At 41.7% G+C, this 22,062-nt stretch overlaps 1 protein-coding gene across 3 annotated transcripts in view; it reads left to right on the forward strand.

The window, feature by feature from the left end:
- The window catches only part of PELI2 (pellino E3 ubiquitin protein ligase family member 2), a 74,387-nt gene extending 54,151 nt beyond the window's left edge, over nucleotides 1-20,236 (forward strand). For 2 of the 3 annotated variants that reach the window (XM_086749429.1, XM_086749430.1), the window contains exons 3-6: nucleotides 7,720-7,821; nucleotides 14,602-14,799; nucleotides 15,763-15,951; nucleotides 18,821-20,236. In XM_086749429.1, coding sequence (XP_086605555.1) covers nucleotides 7,720-7,821; nucleotides 14,602-14,799; nucleotides 15,763-15,951; nucleotides 18,821-19,387 — 1,056 coding nt within the window. In that variant the 3' untranslated portion in view covers nucleotides 19,388-20,236. The remainder of the gene's footprint in view (nucleotides 1-7,719; nucleotides 7,822-14,601; nucleotides 14,800-15,762; nucleotides 15,952-18,820) is intronic. The other variant, XM_086749431.1, reaches the window with a different exon arrangement.
- Nucleotides 20,237-22,062: the final 1,826 nt, after the last annotated feature.

Below are 22,062 nucleotides of genomic sequence, written 5' to 3' on the forward strand. Positions count from 1 at the left end.
TTTTGTCAGAGGAGTAGCCTACTCCACGTTATTCCCTGAATAACAGCATGCAGTCTAGCTTTACAGTAGTTTATCTAGAAATATTTCCAGGTTCTTGCCTCCTTGTTGCAGTACCCAAAATGGAGAATTACGGGAACAGTGTGTTTTGAGGCTTCTTGTGGAGAAAGGGCGGTCTGCACTGTGGTGGCTGGCTGTCTAAAATTGCACACCAACACAAATTCAGCAAACGGAGAAAATGGTTGAACATCTGCCTATTGAGTTGATAAATGGTAAATTACTCAAGTAGTAGCACACAACCTCACATGTGCACTCGTAGCAGATGGCTTTGATGTATGCAGGAGACAAATGTGTTGTCCCTCCTGGCCCCTCCCCCTGAAATCTCCCAGCTCAGCATGAAGGGATACAGAAAAACAAACTTGTGGATGCTTTGAAAGCCATAAAAGCCTGAAGTGTAAATAAACAAGACTATTTGCTGAAATTTGTTTCTGCGTAGGCACTGAGCCCCTGCACCGTGAGTTTTGGGGGGGTGATTTGCAGTCAATGGGTTGGGGAGGGGTGGTCTCCAGGTTACAGGCGTCAGCTTGCTCCCTGGGACTGGGGTTGCAGACGGTGCCACACATACAGAGTTTCAAACTCTTTCTTTAAATATCAAGTATTTGTTGTCCAATTACTTGTTACCCGTGCATTTTTAACTTCCCCCAGTCTGTTTGTGCTTGGATCATTTAACAAATGAATAAAATGATCTGAAACCAATAAGGAATTTGTAATGTTTTTACAGTGAATTGGTATATTTCAGAAGGCGAGCATTGCTCTATTCAGTTTACCATGTCCTGAAAAAAAAAAAAAAAATAATTTGCCTGTAGGTAGTTGCAACATCAGTGTATGTATTAAAAATATTTATTGGAAATGCTCACCAAGTGCTTTGTACAAAATCTAATTTATTTATGGTGGCGCGCTCTTCTGCTTTACCTGCATTTGCTGACTTTTGGTCTTTTTTTTTTTGATGATTTCCTCGATGCTCATTAAGTTGTCAAGATAACACTGACAGCTGAAAAATTACAGACAGGTCTTAACATCGGTATTTGAAAAATGCACGCGTAGATGTTGTTGCAGTTCAATGCGGACACTTGTTTGTAAGGAAAGGAAGGAAGAACGTTGAAGGACCGACTCGTACAGAGCTGTGCAGGAAGCGGATGCAGACTTCTTCAACAGCTGGGCCTCTGTTTCTGGTTGGTACAATCATTTCAGCCCCCCTTGCAGGCACGTGACGCCCGTAAGGTTTCCATGATAATGCCTTTTATTTTCTTTGCAAAAGGCTAGAGGAAAATTACATATAATAGCTATATCAGTAGACAGAGGTCAGCGTAAATTTTCAGTGTTGTTCAAATCTAGTGTTGCAGAAGCGGTAATTCTGGTCAATGACTTAAACCCATTAAGTTGAGATAGAGTAAAATTGCGAACGCTCTTTAATTAATATCGTATGAATTGATATTTGTCCTGATTTGCTGGGAAGCTTCTTAAGCGAACACACTTCCCTGACATGGGCAAAATGTCAGTGTGTCACGGTCTTGAGCTTTTGTTTTGTTTTCTTAGGGTAACCTAACGTCTGCTGGCTCTGGCAATGAGTCTGTCCAAAAATCCAGTGGAAATGTGATGTGTTTTTCACTTAAAAGGATTCCTTCCTTGCTAGTTAAAGCTTCCTTTTTCTCTTAAGTTGCAAGATCTTTTGTCTGATGTCCCTGAGTGTTGCTTGTGTTCTCTTCTTATAAAAGAAATCGAAGGCTGGCAGCCAAGTAAGAAAGCATTTAACTCGTGAAGGCACTGCCGTCATTAATTTTAAACACGTCAGTGTGGTGTCGGTCAGCTTGACTACCAACAAAGAAAACTAAAGTGTTCCCATAAATCATTTTATTGTCCTAATCCAACCTAATTAACTAAACTAAAACTCCTATGCTAATGGAGCAGCCCTTCCTGTGAGACATCTGCCTCTCTCTCTTAATGGATTTTAGCCTTCACTTCTGCGGTACTGCAGAGGAGTTGGTTACCATAATAATGCTGAGTCCTTCTCGTGGTGCTAGCTAGGCATAAGGGAACTGTGAAGTTTAAATTTCCACATGTAGAGGTGTTTTTTTTTTTTTTCTCTTTTCATTCTTGGAAACATTGTTTGCAACCCAGAAGAAAGCAGCAAAATCTCAATTTCTAGAAGTGGCTTAGACCTGTTCCCTGCAAGCCTTGTAGGCGGCAGCCTAAAGGCTGTGAAAATTTTAGGATCTGCTTCTCTGGTTCATGGACACACTCCTTACAGAGAAGATTTGACCTCATAGAGTTAAGTTAATGCAGACATGCTGTGAGTTCCTGACCTGTTCTTGAACTCCAGGGCTGAAGATGACTAAGGGAGATGGGCAACTTTGGTGTGCGGGAAAGCGCTGTGGCACACCAGAAGATGCTCCTAGATAGGGAACATCTGGCTGAGGGTAGATGTAAAGTCTGTGTGGTAGATAAACATAGAATCTCTTACTAAAAGAATTTGTATAATTTTGAGGCAAGGAAACAAAACCTAACGTGTACTTCGCAAGCCTTTCTTCAGGTTTGATCCTTAAGCCAGAATGTCTGCTGCATGCTTATGTCTGTTGTTGGTCAAAGCAGTGGCATGCCTGTTACAGAAGAAAAATTTTAAGAATATACGCTACTTGTTCATCACTATGTGCAAAACAGGAGCTTTCGGAGATCTCAAAGAATAGCCCATGAAAAAGGAGTGCAAGATGTAGGTTTTGCTGTTGCGCTTGGAGAAACCCAGCACTGGGATGGGTCACCTCTTGAAAAACAATTCCATCTTGGCTCTGATTACTTTACAGGCGTTTTGTTTGCTCTTGCAGAAGGGGGGGTCTGCTGCTATTTTGCATCCTTGTGGCTGTTTTGACGCAAATCTGCCATCGTGCCACAGGAAACAGTTAGGTTTTGCAGTACTGACCTTTCTGCTCGTTTCCGGGACAGGTTTTCCACCGATGCTGTCTGTGGTGAGGAGAGAGGCGGCACTCAGCGCAGAGCACGCGCCTGGGTAACGCTGTGTGTTTGCAAATACGCTGGCGTGCGTCGCTGCCAGTTGGTTGGGCCTGTGCCCCATCTGTTGAAAACTCTTCCTTTTAGTTTTGTGTTCCCTCTTTTTTTCTGTATCTTTGCTGAAAAAAAAAAAAAAGAGCAAAGTACTGAAATAGTGGTTTTTAAAATGAAACCTTTGTGTACTCTTATTCCCCTTACCTGCAAGGTGTTTTTATACGTGAGGTGAGGGAATTCTACTTTCTCACTTCTGGAAATGGTGATAAAACTGATCGTAGCTGCCTAATAAGTGGAGAGCAAAGAATTTGGGTGGACTGCCGTGTTCCAGGGGCTGGCTGAGTTGCAGTGGTGCTGCTGGGAAAGCTGTCTCTGTTTGATCTTACTTCTTCTGAGACCTGACAGATTTGTAAGCCGCAGCCTTTAGCTGCTGCTTTGGCTGTGAGCACAAAGCTCTGGAGTGAGGTTTTGTTCTCAAAATGGGAGAAAGGAGCAAGAATGGGAAGTGTCTGTAAGGAGGCAGGGGAAAAAACAAGGCCAAGTATAATTCCAGCCAGCGGGAAGGATATAACTGAAAACTTGAGGAGCTACTGGCAAAGATTTGGATAGGGGGAAAAAAATAAAAAAAAAAAAATATATATATATGTATTGCTTAGGGCGTGCTAGTGCCAGGGTGAGATAGTGGGGCTTCTGAGATGCAGCTCCTTTCAGTCTGTGGTAACATACGGCAATTTTGATGACCCTAAATCACTGGAACACAAACCTCAAGGCGGTGGGAATGCCACGCAGTGGGGGCAGCTGTGAGGTTTACGTTGAGCCGTGGGTAGGAGAGGAGCCCTCCTGTTAGGCTAAGGGCTTGGGACTGCTGCACGCTGTCCTCCAGTGTGGAAGCCCTATGGAGATGGATGGATCGCTGTGCCAACACAAGCTCTGTCTTGGAAAGGTGCTGGGGTGACCTGTCCCTTCATGTCAGGTGGAATACGGTACCTCGGGTTTCCCTGGTTGCTCTCGTTTGACATTTGGACTTTTTCAAATCCCTCAGCCCCAGTGTGGACACAAAGTCACTAGCAGTGGAATTATTCTGGACAAATCTCTTTCTGCTGTTATTTGTTCCCTCTATTCCTCCGCAGGGTTTTTGTTGGTTAGTCTCCACTTTGCTATCTCATTCCTCCAAAGGGAATTGCTTGAATTCAGCAGCTTGAGACAGTTAACAAAACAAACTGTTGTGTAGGCGGCTGGATTAATCTGGCCTCTATCTCCCACCAGCATTCCTGATGGACAAGAGGTGGCGTATGCCGTGGCCAGTCTGGAGCCACATATCTCCCATTTGTTTGGCAGGCTCAGGCTATGTATGTTAGCGAGGTTTTTCCAGCCTTTGTTTCTGTTGGGAACTAATTTAGTGTGGGGTTTTTCTTTTTTTTCCTGTCCTCAATTGCTGATTTTCATGAAACTTCTAAGAACCACCTAAAAGATATTAGAAAGCTGCTCTCAAATTAAGCTGATGTTGGCCCGTACAGTCAAAAGTTTGGTGGCCAAGCTTTGAAAATACGCGCTGTTGGTCTGATGGATGTTGGCAGCCTTGGGGGTGGAGATGAGGAGATACAGGTAAGGTTTAGTGCCTGGTTTTTGTTCTTTCATGTTTTAGTTCCTGCCTGGAAGGTGGACCTCATGGTATCCAGCCTGAAACTCTGAAGTCATCTAGAACTCGTGGTGCTGAAATAAATCTTGTGAGAGTCAGTGCTCTTCTCACAACTTCAGTTACCACGGCAGTGCAGTTATGTGACAGCATCGAGGTGTTTTGGAGGGAAATCCTACTGGCAGAAAAAAATGTGGGAATTTCACTTGTCATAGTCATTGTGGATAGTTCATAGTTCTTCTGTTTTGTGTAGTTCCTGAAATAGTTACTTTTTTTTCTTTTTACTTGGAAGTGGCCAGTTGCTTTGAAACCGGCTATTAAAATGCCTGTAAAATGTCTTTGAATCGGAGGAATTGTTGGTGCTGAGCAGGCTGTGAAAGCACACAAGTTGAAACGTTTCTCATTATGTTCTTAGCTTTTTGAAGAACGATTACACAATTCCAGGAAATGAAATGCAGCATTTCACACTGGAAATAACTGGGTTTAAATAGTGGAAGACAAAGAGGAGGAGAAATAAGATGGGGAAGAAAAGTTGGGAGGGAAAAGGAATGCATACATGAAAGAAAAAGATTGTGTCCTACCCTAATATTTCAGGGGAGATGCTGACCCTGGTCAGCCTAATGGGTATTATCAACATATCTAAGCCCTAAGTTCTGTAGATGTAGGACATTACTAATTCTGGAAGTTCTTATGTTTTCCCCCTTTGTTTTTTCCACTGGACCTCAAAACTTTCAGTTCTGGGTCTCACCGAAGTTTCCATTTGATCTGATATCTTGTCTGACAAGACTGTAAGCTTGGGGCACACGTCCATGCCCCGGAATTTTACCCGGTTGCTGGTGGTCTGTGCTGCACAGGTTGGCTGGAGCTGGAGCCAGGACCGTCACGTTAACAGCTGCTGATGGGCCTGTCCTCCGTTGTATCCTCAGCTGCAACACAGTTCTGTGGAAATGAATGAACTTGGTGTGTGGAGGCTGTTATTTTCTGATGTTTGAAACTATGATATCTGATGATATGAGTATAAATTGAATACTGGCCCAGGTTGCCCAGAAAGGTGGTGGATGCCCCATCCCTGGGAATGTTCAAGGCCAGGCTGGATGAGGCTCTGAGCAACCTGATCTGGTTGGAGATGTCCCTGCTCCTTACAGGGGGGTTGGACTGGATGGGCTTTGAAGGTCCCTTCCAATCCAAACCATTCTGTGATTCTATGATTCTATGAAATAGATTGTTGCAATATTATGCTTAAAATGCAAGGTGTAAGGGTCGTTATTCATCACTTAATATTTCATTTATATTCTGATGACACCTGAGACCTGCTCAGGGCTCGAGATCCCATTATTGGTTGTCAAACATGCGTAGAGGAAAAGCTCTTGGTAGACGGTTTGATGCTATAGTTCAATGTCCTAGCAGGTCACAAAGCCATAGTGACTTCATTTGGATTGCATCTCGAGATGCTGTGTGTTCTTGCAACGTACTGTGCGTCAGTCTAATGGTTCTTACAAAACAGGCTATAAATTTAGACTGGGAGATTTAGAATCTGCATAATGCTGATCACCATGTATGTTTACCTCACTTTTCAGCTGTTGCTACCCTTAGTAGGCTGTTAGTAGGCACACAGGTATTTTTAATACCTCCAACATTCAGGAATGGTTTATTTTATTTTATTTATTTAGTTAGTTAGTTAGTTTAATGGTTTATTTAATCATTGATCTGTAGCTTTGGGATCATGTAGACTTTTGTGAGAGATACAGATGAGCAGGATATATTTATTTGCTTAGTTTCATCATCTCTATCTGTGAATTTTGTAGGTGAAGAGCAGCATGAAGGGATGGAGGTAGGGAGAGAACCTCTCATAAAACTTAGCAAAAAAAATGAGAACGCTTTAACCTGTTAATTCAATTTTAAAGTGTTTTCTGAGCAGTAACAGTCATTACCTTTCATAACTGTGCAGTTACATGGACCTTATATTCACATATATTTCCCTGTTAGCCAACAGATTTCATTTCTCAGCTGGTTTCCTTCTGTCCTGAAGCTTTCACTGGTGCGTTTACACTGCACCTGCGTTACGCTTTGACACCGCTTCATCGTTGGTCTGCAATCTTGAGCAGTGCTCGTCTCTGCCACAAAGATTTTTACATCCGAAGTCTCAGAGCCTCTGAAAGGCTCGCTGGGCCCTGCCCCTGCTTACGGCTCTGTGCTCTGGCAGCTCTGCTCTGAGTTTGTTCGTCAAGGAAAACTGTTTCTCACTCTTTCTTTCCCAGTTGGGACTGCTCCTGTGCTGGGGTGATGTCTCGCTTCTGTTCTCTGAAGTAGTTGCTGGACTAGTAAAAAGGCAACTGAGAGATGTAAACCTGGGAAATCTGAAGAAATATGGAATTCAGTCTTACTAAGGTGCAGCAGAATAACAGTTGTCCTCTTCTAGTCTTGTTTTAAATACTGAAATACTGTTCAGTCTTTGGTATATCCATATCTATAGAGTGGGTTGCCTTTGACAGGTAGTAAGAGGTACCCTTCAGTGAGGAAGAACAGGTTGAAAGGGCTCACTTTTGGTCACAATTCATATAAAATTGTTAGACTCTACATATATAACTAGAATTCTGCTTAAGTGTGATGATATCCCTTAAATCCTAGGCCTGTTTAACTGGAAATCAATTGCATTGCTCGCTTGCTTTAAAAACAAATGAATAAACCAAAGAACCCTAAATCCCAAGTCTTTGCTGGGGTACAAGTTCCTATGACAGTTAGGAACTTAATATAATTTCAGAGAGAAAACAACGTGGTTTGGAGTTTAAACTATGAGAATGGTAGGTATTGGATACTTCTGAACTAGAAACAAACAAGTGCAGCTTAGGATTTTCCATTAAAAACAAAACAAAAAATCCTATTGTATGTGTTTGCCCAGCCTTGTAATCAAAGGTTACGATACACTGCTTTTCCTGATCGTAGTAGAGGTGTTTATATACTGAAATGAATTTGACTATAATATTTTTTGTGGAAGCTGTGTGTAATAGACTTTTTTTTTTATTCAACAGGCAGTCAGCTGTAAAGGCCAGCACAGTATCTCTTACACGTTATCCAGAAACCAGACTGTTGTAGTGGAGTACACTCACGATAAAGATACAGACATGTTTCAGGTAAGACTCTGAAAAATAACGCTTGTATTGCGTAAAAGCAGCATATGCAACCATGATTCTGCAGTGTATTCTTCTGTTCTCGGTGTTTACCGTGATGTGTGGAATTTCCATGGTTTAACCCCGTTGCATTAACACGGGAGCTCTTTGAAATTTTGCATTGTCTGTTCTTCTCAAAGAAGAAAGAACAGTGCCAGCGTCTGTTAATGTCGTTACTGCTTTCACTGTACTCTGCTTTTTCTGCAAAGACAGATGTGTGCTCTGTTTGGGTTCACGAATAAGCGCAAGAATGCATCCCCCGGCCTCCAGTTAATCGAGTGGCCGGAGTAAAAAGGAAGTGGATAGGAGTAGGACATGGAATGGGGAAGGAGGAAGGTAAAAGCAAAGGCAGGGAGGGCAATGTGGGAGCTAAAGGAGACAAACTAGTGACAGAGTGATAAAGAAAACTGTCCTGAAGTGTGTGCACATATAGCAGATGGTGTAGGGGACTGTGCTGAGTTTCTCTAAGCCACCATCTATCCAACATGTTTTCATTCTTCTCTGCATGCATTTGTGTTTTTCTGCATCATCTAACGTTCTGCTAACCAAAGTTATTTTCTTTTGCAATGCTTATTTTTATGTATAATAAGAGAGCAGAAATTATGTGCAAACTTAGACTTCAGACCTGGGGGAAAAAAAATTAACATGTATAACCTTTTCCAATCAGATTAATCAGGTCTGTTTAGTCAGTGACCTATGTAATTAGAGCATCTTATCATGAATTGTTATCCCTCCTCATTCAGCCTTTCATATTTAGAAGGGTCAGCAGTTGAGTGTTGTTGACAGAAGAGGAAATCGCTCTGTCAAGATGTCTTTGCTTCACATGACTTCTGTTTTTTTTTTCTCTATATAAAATTTTCCCAGTGTGACTTTGCAAAGATTATGTCCGAATAGGGATTGATTTAAAAAAAAGTCTTTTTCCTGCAGCACCACATTAATAGGTAGTTAGAAAAGTTCACACAGCCAGAGTGAACTGAAATAGATTTTTTTTTTCTCTGTGAACTGGTAAAAGGAAAATATAACCCATCCTTTTGGGTTACTGTGTGTTTATCTCTGCAAGATGCTTTTGTGCCTTGAGTAGCTCCAAATGAACTTTTTCCTGTACGTAAATTTTGAAAAAACATTTTTGAAAGCTGGAATTTTTCCACTTGTATACACTAAAAAAATGAATAAAGAAGAGTTGCAGAACAGCTGCTTTTCTGGTGGCATTGTGTAGACAGCTCTTTTTTTTTTTTGATTGTGTAAGAGCTTGGTGATGGTTACAGCTTTTACTTGAGGGGTGTTGATGAAGAATTAGGTAGGCTGGGGTGCTTAGCTAGGTGAGATGGAGCATAGGCAAAGCAGTGCTCCACAAACTGCAGTTCAGGTGAACTGGTCTAAGGCAGGAGGTTAAGGGAGTTTTGGATCTAAACCAAGGGTCTGGCTCAGTGAGGAATGAGCTGATTAAGCGTAGCGTAGGCCAGCTAACAACCGATCTTCCCCTGCTCCCCTTTGAGAGCCACTGATGCTGAGTAGAGGAGGAGTTTGCACAGGGTAACTCACTGAGACAGCTGGGACTGCGCTGCCTGACCCAGAGACCTACTGCACTTCCATGGCCGGCACTGGAGCGCACATCTCTTGCTGCTCTTTTACAAGCACAGATGATGCCTTCTCCTTCCAGCAGCTCTTCGGTGCCTGGTAAAACATCACAAAAGCCCTAATTTTGGCCCATGTACTAATTCACCTGTGAGAGGCTACCTGTGGTTCAGGCAATTATCTGCCATATGTTTGTGGTTAGGTGACTGGTTTGGCTCGTAACGGGTAAAACTGTCCCATCCTAATAACAATAAAACTTTTTGAGCTAAATTTTGTGTTGGTAGAGTGTCTCAGTCCTTCTGGAGTCCCCTCAAATGGCTAACGTGTCAGAGTTAAACCTTCTGTGTCGTTACAATTTCTCTTTTCAGTGCAGTCTGTTTCTTCTGTCTTGAAATGTGTAGATTGTCGGGCTGTGACTCGATCTCGGCTTCACCTCAAGCGCTGCGTCCAGGTTCGTGTTTCCACTCTGTAGCTCTCTTCTGAGAATCACACCGCAAGCACTGGCCTAGAGGGGCTCACAACTGTGAGAATGAGAAAAGGAACGGGCTGTGGCAATATTTTGCAGCTAAAGCAGTGCCACATAGCAACTGAAGACTTTTCTATTATTTAAATAAGCCAGGCTTAGGTTTTAATTATTCTCAGTAATCTTGTTATGGACAGATTTTTCAAGAGAAAAGTTACTTGAGGGCTGTTTTGTGCTGCCCTGTTGTACATGATGGCAAATTCCATGTTGTCTTTATTGATCCATGAAGTAATCCAAGCATCATTTGGTTAGACAATCCTTGGAGTTGCTGTTTTCTTTTCAAGTGTGTTTTTTTTTTTTTTTTTTTTTTTTTTTCCCCTGGCTTTTGTAGAACACTGGCAAAGATGTGGAAGCTGGAAAGGGAAGGCCAATGTCTGGACCGCAGGATTATCTTGAGGCTCCTCCTTGGCTACATAAACATGTATTATCTTGAGCAAATCACATAGTTTTGTTTTTGTTTTTTTTTTTTTAAAAATCTCGGTCTTCCTCTCTGTAAAATGGGATGGTAGCACTTCACGATGACTTCACCAAGGTAATCACAGTAAGGAGTGTGTTAGCTTAGAAGAGTGGTTGTAGTAACACCTCAGTCACTGGGACCTGACACAGGGAAAAGTGAGGGCAGAGTTCTTCTGTTGTTTCCTTGGCCAGGGTACTGTTTCTAAGCTGTGAAGTCTGAATCCACTGGGCTAGAGTGGATTTCCTATGAAAGTGAGAGAGATCCACAGTTGACAAAAAAAGCTGTCGCCTTTTCCTTCTTCCACTTTGAGAGTCTGTAGTCAGTCCTTTTCTTTGAAGGAAAACATGAGAAGAGTTGTGCTGGTGACTTTCATTCTGCAGTTTTTCCAGGAAGATTTTGAAGATGGCAAACCCAGATTAGCTTCTTGCTTTATGCTTTCCAAGCTTACAAGCAAGAAGCATGAGTTGCATGCTTAGCAGAACTGAGGCACCTGTGGAAAATGTGGGGAGACTATACAAGGAGTAGTAAGGAAGTTCAGAAGGCGTTGAAGAGCAGTGTCCAAGCTGTCTAAATACCAATTTTCTTGACATTTTTCGTAATAAAATGAAAATTACCATGTTTTTATGCATATAACTTAGCAGTTAATAAGTGGTTTAAATCACCTGCACATACTCGCCTCCCCGTGCAGACACACATTATTTGTTAAGCATGCAAGCTGGATGCATATTCCATGGATGCATGAGGTTTCCTCCAGGAGTAGTCCTATCCTTTGTTCTTCTACTGGCTTTTTTTCTGAAGCTAACATGAAGAGTTACTTACAAATAAGTGTACTCTTTTAAGAATGTTTGAATATATTATTTAAAGCGCTAACCAGGAAAGTTCTTGCTTCTTGAAAGCTGGAAACAGTGCGGAAATGGGTGCTCCTGTCTTCTCTTGCTTACTTGTATCCTAGTCAGCCACCGGACAAATGTCTTCTCCTGGATCACTTTAACAAGTTGGCTTGACAAGCTCCTGCAGCCGGGCTTTTTTCTCTGCCCGCACCCCCCTTCCTCAGTCCCTCGTACTTGTGCTGTGTTTGGTGTGTATTTTTTTTTTTTTTCTTTTCCATGAAAATAATTCTGTGGTGAAATTTGTGTACAAATGCTACTAGATAGTTTTGTCTTAGTGACACACAGATCAGATGTCTTCCTGTAATAACAAAAAGAATGTACTAGCGTGTTCCATCTGGCATCTCCCGCAGTCTATATGCTGCTAAAAATGAAGATTTTCTTCAGAATTTAGTAACGTTCTGTTGATGGTGCATCAGTTGGAGTAGAACCCATTCCGTCATGGTTTCGTTAGGTGAGAATGGGTAATTATACCTGTTTGTACCACAACAAGGAACCAAAATGTGCAGCCTGTACTCTAAATAACGACAGTTTATACAAGAAGCAGGCACGTTCAATATGAAGAATTAATTTTTTTTTTTTCTGAAGAACAGCCCTTCAGAAGACGCATGATCCAATTCTCCCTGTCATCAGAGGGAAATTCTGTTGAACTCCAAGAATCTTCAGCTGTTAAATTTAGCTGCTGGCAGGTTGTCTGGTTTTCCCACGTCTCAGGAGCGAGCGTTTTTAATAGCAATTCTTTGATTGACGGTAGACAGTAGCAAATTGATTGACTGCCTGGCTTTCCCACAGCTTTAACAATAACCTGTAGTGTAGACAACAGAAGCTCTCTTATGCATCAGCTGGAAGATTTATGGTTTGATATTGGAAGAAATTTAGTGAAATAATATAGACTATGACACCGTTAACAAGAAGAGTCGCAAAATACAGCCTAAAATGACTAAAAAGAAGAAAATCTTCAGTGCTATAGAGGAAAATAGCAGAAAATTGAGTAATAAAGTCTGTGAAGAATAGCTTTGAATAATGAAACTAGATCTGTAGTGACTGCAGTCTGAGTGCAGCATCAGATGAGTCAAAATTTTTGGTGGGTAAATGTTGGTAGCACCAAGTTCTTCATTTGTTCCCGGAGGACTTTCTTCTCTGATGATCTCAAAGCCCAGATTTTGAATTGATACGGAGCATGGGGAAATGGGCATGTTTCGAAGGCCACTTCTTAAAATAATTCAGAGTGGTGAAATGTAGCGCAATGCATGGGACTAATCCCCCAGGAGGCTTTTTCAAGAGAAAAAAAAAAAAAACAAACAACAAAAGAAAACCAAATATTTAAAATACTTGACATCGTATAGACATACTTGAGACACAAGTGAGATGTGTAAATAATTGCTTTGTTACTTAAAATAGTAATGTAAGTTCAGACATTTTTAAAAACCACAAAGCTTTGTATATAGATTTTAATGCTTATATTGAAACATTTGGGTTCCATGTTGACTGATAGGTATGATGTGAGGAAGACTGGGAGCAACCACTTGTGTGTTTTATCGTCCTTAAGGGAAAATTAATCAAGTTTTTTCTCTAATTGCATCTGAAAACTCTATGTGATCTATTTGAGAGACTGCAACAGGCAGAAAGTTGTTATAAACTAATTTATTTCATGTTGATTATTGATTATCCTTTCAGACACTTCACATACACATAGAGAATAGTCCAAAGTGATGAATAAGCTTCCTGCTGCTGGTCGGTGCTGACTCTTAGCAGGAATTGCGTTGGATGGGGAATAGAAATAATACTGTACAAGGAAGAGGAATATAGCTTTACAAGTTTCAGCTTCGACTTGTCAAGTTAGATAAATCAGAGATGTCCCATATTAAATAGCTTCTCCACTCTGTCTCTTGGGCATTCACTTTGCTTTCTGTGAGAAGCTGAAGTGCGTGCTTTTGATTAGGCCTTTTTTAGTATTTCCTTGGCGCTGCTTCTGCACCAAGCTCATCACATTTTCTACTCAGGTTGACACTGCTATGTGGAGAAAGTAACTGGATGTATAACTTGAACACATCCCAGAATTCATGTCTTGAGTTTAACACTGCAAAGTAGAACTGAAAGCAGGAGAGAAGCATGGGAGAGATCCCCGTCCTGTGGCTGCCGGCTCAGTTGTGACAAGGGTTAGGTATCAATAACACCACTTTTCTTGACTCCTGAATAATCTTTCTTTACAGTGAATTGAGTTTGCAGAGATGCTTGTTGATGACAGCACCATACCTGTGTTCCCACAGCTGACTTTGAGGAGCAAGAAGTGAGGCAGAATGTAATTTCTTAGGGGACAACGAGATGATGTTTAGCGCGGAGGTTATTTCATATAAATGTAGATTCCTGATATTGAAGGCAGCTTCACGCGAAGAATATTCTTAATTCTGTTTAATCACAAGGTGGCTATTAAATTAATATTCTGCTCCACTCCTTGTTCCTCACTCGGCTCCACTTTCCCAGATATGCTCAAAGTTGGTGTAACGCTAATCTGTAGAAGTGTTGATGAAGTCTCACTGTGTGTTTGAGCGGCAGTCAGATCCCTCTGTCCATTCTGTTACGAAGTTTTCTGTTCCAGATGCCTAGATGCTTCCAGTTTTAGAATTAAAATTTATAAATGGCAAGATAGAAAAATATTCTTGTCTACCGATCAGCTGTGTTTTATTTCTGACGAAGAAGGCTTTTACATTTCTCTAGTCATGCACATGCGTGATTAGGAATAAATTTAATCATATGGTGAGTTTTACCTGAAAACTCTTCTATTCTGCAACTACAGATTTTGAAAACATGAAGGTGGGTAACTTTTTGTTGTGATGTACCAAAATAACCAAGTTCTGGGTCTAAAAAAACTCCTGTATTTTTATGGTCAATTAACTTGGTACTAGAAATGTAACTAAAACTTGTCATTTCAAGATAGCGTTTTCTTAATTGACAGAATATAGCGGTAAGTAATTTGCTGTGGTTGGATTATGAAATAGCAAGGTAATAAAACTTTCGTGCTGTTGACAGTACTCTAACAAACCGTTTATTGCAACTGTGTTGGGTAAGCGCGTACATCAGTTGTAGTAAGTGGATAATTTGTCTTGCCATGTCAGTGACATATTTCTGTCTAGGACAGATGTGAAAATACAAGTTAGTCTCTGGTTGGATCTTGCCATCCAAAAATTCCATAGACAGTAGTTCACTGATGCCGTCAACATTACCTTGGCAAAATTGTGTCCTTAATGCTTGGTGTTTCTATGGATCTTTCTAATTATACCATTATCTTCATTCTTTTGCAGGTTGGGAGGTCAACAGAAAGCCCCATAGACTTTGTAGTAACAGATACTATTTCTGGAAGTCAGAATAATGATGAAACCCAGATTACGCAAAGCACCATATCCCGTTTTGCGTGCAGGATTGTTTGTGACAGGAGCCCACCATATACAGCAAGGATTTTTGCAGCTGGATTTGACTCTTCGAAAAATATATTTCTCGGTGTAAGTCCTGCTAATAATTGTTACGTACAAGCAAACACTTTTTTAAAATTCTTTCTTATTTTCAAGCCCCAAAATTCCCTTGTACTAGTTAATAACTTATATTGTTGTTAGACTTTTATTACTCCAATGTACCCGCTGCAGTGTTAAGTAGAAACTGCAGTTTTATGTGCCTGACCTACTACCAGCATGGGCTCATGGTCATAATTGTCTTTAACAATGCAACTCTACTTTAGTAACTGTTAGAGGATTTTTCTTTAGGCTTGTTTGATGTATTCTTGATGCTCATTTTGAATAAGCTGCTGTTGCAGTCGATGTGCCCATTGCAATGGAATTCCATTTCGGTGGTCGGGAGTATCTATGCTGCTGATCTCTGAGGCCTTAACTCTTACCTGATCTGCAGTCAGAGGCCCTCAACTGAGTTAAAAATAATAATGTTTAAGATAGAATAATAATTGAAGGTGCACAAGCAAAAGATGTTACCACTCTGGCACAAGGTATTCTTAAAAATGTGTTTTTAGAATCACAGAACGGTTTGGGTTGGAAGGGACCTTCAAAGCCCATCCAGTCCAACCCCCCTGCAAGGAGCAGGGACATCTCCAACCAGATCAGGTTGCTCAGAGCCCCGGCCAACCTGGCCTGGAATGTTTCCAGGGATGGGGCATCCACCACCTCTCTGGGCAACCTGGCACAGTGTTCCACCACCCTTAGTGTAAATTTTTTTTTCCCCAATATCTAATCTAAATCTACCTCCCTCTATTTTGAAACCATTACCCCTTGTCCTGTCACACCAGGCCCTACTGAAGAGTTTCTCCCTGTCTTTCCTGTTTGTAAATCTATGCCTAAGCACTGCTGGCTGGTGAGGAAATGTTGTGTTTTAGCGCTAGTAAAATTTTAGTCTGTAAAACTTCAGTCCGTGAACTTCTAGACAAACTCTTTCTTCCCTGGGGTGGTTGTCACATGCAGGAAAAAGCAGCAAAATGGAAAAATCCTGATGGCCACATGGATGGATTGACAACTAATGGGGTGCTGGTCATGCATCCGAAAGGAGGGTTCACTGAGGAGTCCAGACCTGGAGTTTGGCGGGAGATCTCGGTCTGCGGTGATGTGTACACTCTCCGGGAAACCAGATCTGCTCAACAAAGGGGGAAACTGGTAAGTTTAAAGTAACTGGTGATTAAAACAAAACAAGAGGTACTTGTTTTCCTGCCGTAGAAGAGATGCAGTCATGGGGTGACTGCAGAGTAACAGCGTTGTCCCTGCACAGCGAGCACTGGAATTACCTAAGTAGCTGTGTGTTGCAGTAGATTCTGTACTGCTGTCCTGTTTCGGCTTAGACAGGAGAACACTCTAAGTTTTCTGCTAATGTCACTTTTCCAACTGAAACACCATGGAGTCTAAAAGCTTTGCTCTTGCATCTCCATCTCTGAAATGTTCTCCTGGGACATGGGGACATGGGGAAGCTGGTGTGCAGGGAGCTGTCTTCTGCAGTACTGTCTTAACAGAAAGAGTCCACTCGCATGCAAAACAAGTTTGGATAGCGCAGCTTCTGCTTGACTCACCTGCCACTAGGAAGATAAGAGAGGCCGTGCGAAGTATCTACCTGTTCTAGCCTGTGGAGCAGGATGGGCTTTGCCTTTACTGAAGGAGAGAAGATGGAACAGAATTCCTATAGCGCACTTGTTCTTTCCCCTTCCTAAGAAGGAGAATGCTATCATCGCTCATCCTTGGGTTTTTTGTTTGTTTGTTTTACCCCTACCCTCAAAGGGGGGAAAAAAAAATATAAAAAAAAAAAACCAATCGCCACCAGATAGAAGTAGCACAGCAAATACAGACAACTGTATTTCCAGGCAGGCAGATGAGGTTCCCCAGGAGTCCTCCTTGTCTCTAGGTAGGTTGGAATGCTCTCCTGCCTGCAGACCGGGAAAAGGCCTTCATGGTTCACCCCTTCCGCTCTTTGTTAGGATTCGGGAAGTGAGAGGCGCTCAAGGGCCATCTTCACAGGAGCTGAAGGTGCCCCATCTCTTTTGTAACTTTATGATCCAGCTGCTAGAGTTTAAAGACTGAGAAAGTGAGCATGGTGGGGGGAATATCCTTCTCTTCTCCATGCCAGCGTTGCTTTTGTGATGCTACCTCGAGTTCCCATCAGCTTTGATGATCTTCAAGGTATCCCACCCACTGGCACTGAACTGGCTTTCCAGCTTTGCCGTCGGCTTTGCAGAAAACTGGCTGTTCAAAGGAGTTGGGAAAATGGAGTTGGAATGTTTTGCTCTCCTTTCAGCAGACAGTCGGCAGTACATAAATTGCTTTGTCACTTTAATGGTGGCAGGCAAACATCGCCTCGGGGACCGGGACAGATGATGTTGCAATTGCGCCCTTTGTACATGGTGAGCAAAACACCTTCTTGCTGCTGCTACCGAAAGGCAGTACTAAAACAAATAAACTCCCTTCGCTGCATCCAAAACGACTTGAATTCTCATTTAAATAAAATTACGTGGCACGCTGGTATTGATGTGATCAGTATTCATTGATTGGGTTCATAAAACCGAAGGCACACTGTATAATGAATTGAACACATCGCATACGAGAGAGCTTTTGCTGTGCTGGTTGTGAATTACCTGAGAAATGCATCAGATCAAGGCTTCTCTCATCTCCACTTGAACCACTGAATTTTTCTGCTGGAAGTACTTTACGCTGGTGACCTTTTTATCTGTAGTCTGTGTTGTAGCATCTGAGTGTTCTGTGCAAGGATGATCCACAGTTAATCTGTGAATTTAAACTGGATTAAAATGTAGATGCCAAATTGGTTGTCATTCATAGCGTTCTTAGGCAGACATGATGATTTCATGTGACTTACTTAATGTACAGGGGGTTTGTTTTGCCTGAGTGGTGTTTCCTACACACTTTGTATGTATAAAGCCAGGCATTAGGTCTGTTTTCCTCTTTAATTTTATGTATTTATCACTACTAAACTGGTAGCAATAGCACAAGTTGCTTATATGTTTGTGACATTAAAATAAAGACTTATTTCAGCAAAATACTACACGTGTTTGGTGTAATCCCTCGAAAATGTTGTAAGTATCTGCTTTTAGTTGATGAGAGAAGCCTTTAGGCAATGCACATTGGGGTTGTATTTTCATGGAGTGCCTCATTAAATAAAGAGCCTAACTAGCTGGGGTGGTTAATTGTTCAGAAGTTGAGTCTGTGTGGCTTCAGCTGCAGAACTTGTCACTTGAGAAACTGAACTGGCAATTCACTCTGCTGTGATGATAATCTGTGCGAGTACCTGCGCGTGGAGCTCATGCTGCGTTTGTCGTTTATCCCTAACGTGCCTGCGGAAGGGTTTCCCTCTTGATGAGGTACGCTGTGGGAGTTCGTGCTGCTGCAAAATGCTTTACGCTTGCCACAAGCCAAAAAAAAAAATCGGTATCTGAGTAGCAGGACAGCTGGTCTGTCCTGGGTAGCAGTTTTTAGTCCAAAAAGGATATTTTGCTGCCTGAGCAGCCTCTGTCAGTCTACGTGGACGAAGAATTCCAAGAAAGCAATCTGCTAGTACAACCCTTAAGGAATGGCAAGTTTCCTCTTCAGCCTTGGTAGAATATTTCAGCAAATATTACCTTAAACATGACAGAGGCATACAGAGAATCAATATTTGAGAGGAACAATAGGATGCTCAGAGGTGTTGAGTAAGTTAGCGATTGCTAATGTAATACCTTTCCCAAAGAATTACAGGAAGGAAGACTGTTTATGGCAATTAGTATTGCCATAGCATGTCGTGGTTGCGAATTTAGGACTTCCTGTACAAGCACAGAATGAGACCAATGCTCATTATAATCTTAAATATAGGATAAGAGACAAGAGATGGGTTCAGACAAATGGGGGGCCGTGAGGAAACCATAAGACAAAATTAGGTAGCATGCTGGGGAGGGTAACGATCTGGTGAGGACAACATGTTTGCAGAACTCACTCAGTTGTCTGTAAAAGCTTTCAGGCTTAACTACTTGTCCCTGTGTTCTGCCACCAGGTAGAGAACGAGACCAACGTCCTACAAGATGGCTCTCTCATTGACCTGTGCGGAGCCACCCTTCTGTGGAGGACAGCAGATGGACTGTTTCACACTCCGACTCAGAAACACATTGAAGCTCTGCGCCAGGAGATAAACGCTGCCAGACCACAGTGTCCTGTTGGGTTAAACACTTTAGCATTTCCCAGCATCAACCGTAAAGATGTGGTAGAAGAGAAGCAGCCTTGGGCGTACCTCAGCTGCGGTCATGTTCATGGCTATCACAACTGGGGACACCGCAGTGACACAGAAGCCAACGAGCGGGAATGTCCGATGTGCAGAACCGTTGGCCCCTATGTGCCTCTCTGGCTTGGCTGTGAAGCAGGCTTTTATGTGGATGCTGGTCCTCCAACTCATGCTTTCACCCCCTGTGGACACGTGTGCTCTGAGAAATCTGCAAAATACTGGTCTCAGATCCCGCTGCCTCATGGTACTCATGCATTTCATGCTGCCTGCCCTTTTTGTGCAACACAACTGTCCGGGGAACACAACTGCGTCAAGCTGATTTTTCAGGGTCCCATTGACTGATCTCACTTTGCGATGACCACGATAACATTTTCTTTAACAAGTTACTGTGAAGATTTTGCCACTAACTCTAGATTTAACTTTTTTTATAATGTTGTTAATAGGGTGGTAGGGTGGGGATGGGGAACCGGCGAGGAAATTGTGAGGGACTGTGGTGGAATTGGGATACATTGATACCTGGAACTTGACAGATATCAGTGGTGTTGCATGCTCAAAAGCAGCATATTCATGAAGTCTTCTTGGTCAAATTGTAGTATATTTGTAATCTTTTTATTAGTACCCTGGATCAGAAAAAAAAAAAAGGTGTCTTAAATGATTTTTTTTTTAAGCTAAGATTTTTGTAATGGAAAGGTTTTTTCTTCTAAACTCTGACAAGCCTTTAAAACCTATTTTTCAAATCTGGAAGGAGCATACAGAATGTAACTGTCTTTAATTTGTGATATAATTTAACTTGAATAGTTTCTCAAGAAGCTAATACAGAATGTGTGGACAGCCGTAGGTGAATGTTCACTAGAGATAATTGGATATGTAAGAGAAAAATTAGCTGCCTAAATTGTAGAGTGTAAAAGCTATTAAAATATCTATTCTGGTGTAAGACAACTGGCCAAAAAGGCATCGAGGATTACTTGAAACTGAGGAAATCCTGTTTGCATTGATTTCCTTTCAGTGTAATAGATATCCACTGTTCATTATCTATGGTATACGGCTGATTTATTTTTCTTTTTTTCTTTTTTCTTTTTTTTTTTCCCCATTTAACCTGCATCTGGTGAAACTGCTTTACTTTTTTTGACTTACTTAGTTCTGGTTTTTAAGCTGATATTCTGTATATGTGTAGTCTGGCCTTTTTTATTTCTGCTTAACTTAGCTTGCCCTACCTGCTCCTTGCATGCCCAGACCCATTGGGTTGATGGAGATGTAGCAAGCCTGGAAAAACTGCGTTAACGAAGGGGTAGTGCTGCAGCAAGACAGAAGGTTGAGGTACAACTTATACAGAACTTATTTACATAAACCTGAATTCAGGAAAGCACTTAGTTTGTGTTTAAATACAAGCCCATGGATGGGACTGTTTAGATTCTCAAGTGCTTCAATGGATTATACGCTGTTACGTTTCGAAATAAAAAAGCAATTAAAAATAAGTTTGTTTTTTTTTTTTTAAGCTCACTTACTAGCCAAAGTGCTGTAAGGAGAGCATCGTTTCTAGTTCAGCTGAGTATTTTTGTTCAGTTTTCAACTTGCTGCCATCTGTCACCTTTTTTTGCAGCTTGAGATGTGTTTGTATCCTTTTTTTTTTTTTTTTCCCCAAATGTTTGCAAATCAAACAACATTCAAATGTAATCAAATACATGCACCAGGGTGGTACGTCTGAAGTGGCTCACTTGAAATTCCTGACTTCAGAGAGCTGATAAATGTTTACTATGGAAATAATTAAATCAGAATTTCACGAGAGATGTACCCTGCCCACTGCTAGTTTCATTTCATACAGAATTGTAATTCTTTGGCTTGTGGATTTTTTTTTTCCTTTTGCTTTCTTTACTCTTGGTATCTGAGGTATCAATCTATCCAGGTTTAAAAAAAAAATAAATTGGGAGAAAACACTGACATCTCTAGATGAAATTGATCGTTCAAGCTCAGTTCTGTTTAATCACTGATAGCTTTTTGCTATACTTATGCCCTTTGTATAAATATATAATTTATATGATTTTAATATATTCTGTATATATATACTTGAACTGGCCTGTCCATATTTTGGTTGTACAATTGTTTTATAGTTAACCTTATAAACATTTTACCATGTCCCTTGCCAGTGGTGATGGGACGTAATTTGTCTGCTGCTGTTTTTAATACAATTTTGCTGTATAAATGCTCGGCATTTTAATGATTTGAAAGTAGCTTTTCTTTTTATGCTTTTGCTGTTTAAAAAAAAATAATAATTCTGCAGCGTTTTCCTTAAAAACTGTACAGATTTTGTCCCCGTCAGTGATTGGAAACGGGATGAATCTTGCTAACCTAAAACTATATGCTTCTTCCTAGTGCCTTTTCGATGAGATCCTCTTTTGATTCCCTGTTGCCAGTCCTTTCCCCCACAAGACAACCTTGCGGCAAATCTTCATCCAGAACGGCAGCCAACCAGACGGGGGAGAAATGCTTTTGGCCTTCGGTTCCTTCTCACGGTTTCTGTCGTAAACGTGAAGGTGCCTCTTCCTTGTTCAGATTCAGTCCAGGTTCCTCAGGTCCCGTACGCATTCTGCAGCATTCTGTCTCTTTAGCGTATACCTCATCTGCGAGAAGCGCTCTCGCGTCCGCCGCGTTCTTGCTGGACTCTGTGAAATACTTACCTTCATTTCACTACGATATCACGCTTTCCGGAAACGTTCCTTGTGGAATTAAGGCAGAGAGCTGTGTGTTAAAAGCTGCTGGCTGGAGGTGTACGGCAGCTTCGCGGGTCTGGGTGGCGGCTGCTTCGCTGAGCTCATCGGGCATTGCGTGCGTCGTCTCCCTCTCAACATAAACGGAGTGTAAATGCGCGGGTTCCCAGGCGTGTCCGTTATCGAGCTGCTTCACTCTCTTCATCCGCGGTTGCAGTTTAATTGCTGCTTCAGGGCTTCGTGTAGCTACACCCTGTGCAAAGAGGATGTGCAGCGTTAGAGCATCCTCGCTGGAAATGCTGGCACCCCATC

Source organism: Chlamydotis macqueenii, chromosome 5 (genome assembly GCF_036417535.1).
Source record: "Chlamydotis macqueenii isolate bChlMac1 chromosome 5, bChlMac1.mat, whole genome shotgun sequence".
Classification (NCBI taxonomy): Eukaryota; Metazoa; Chordata; class Aves; order Otidiformes; family Otididae; genus Chlamydotis; species Chlamydotis macqueenii.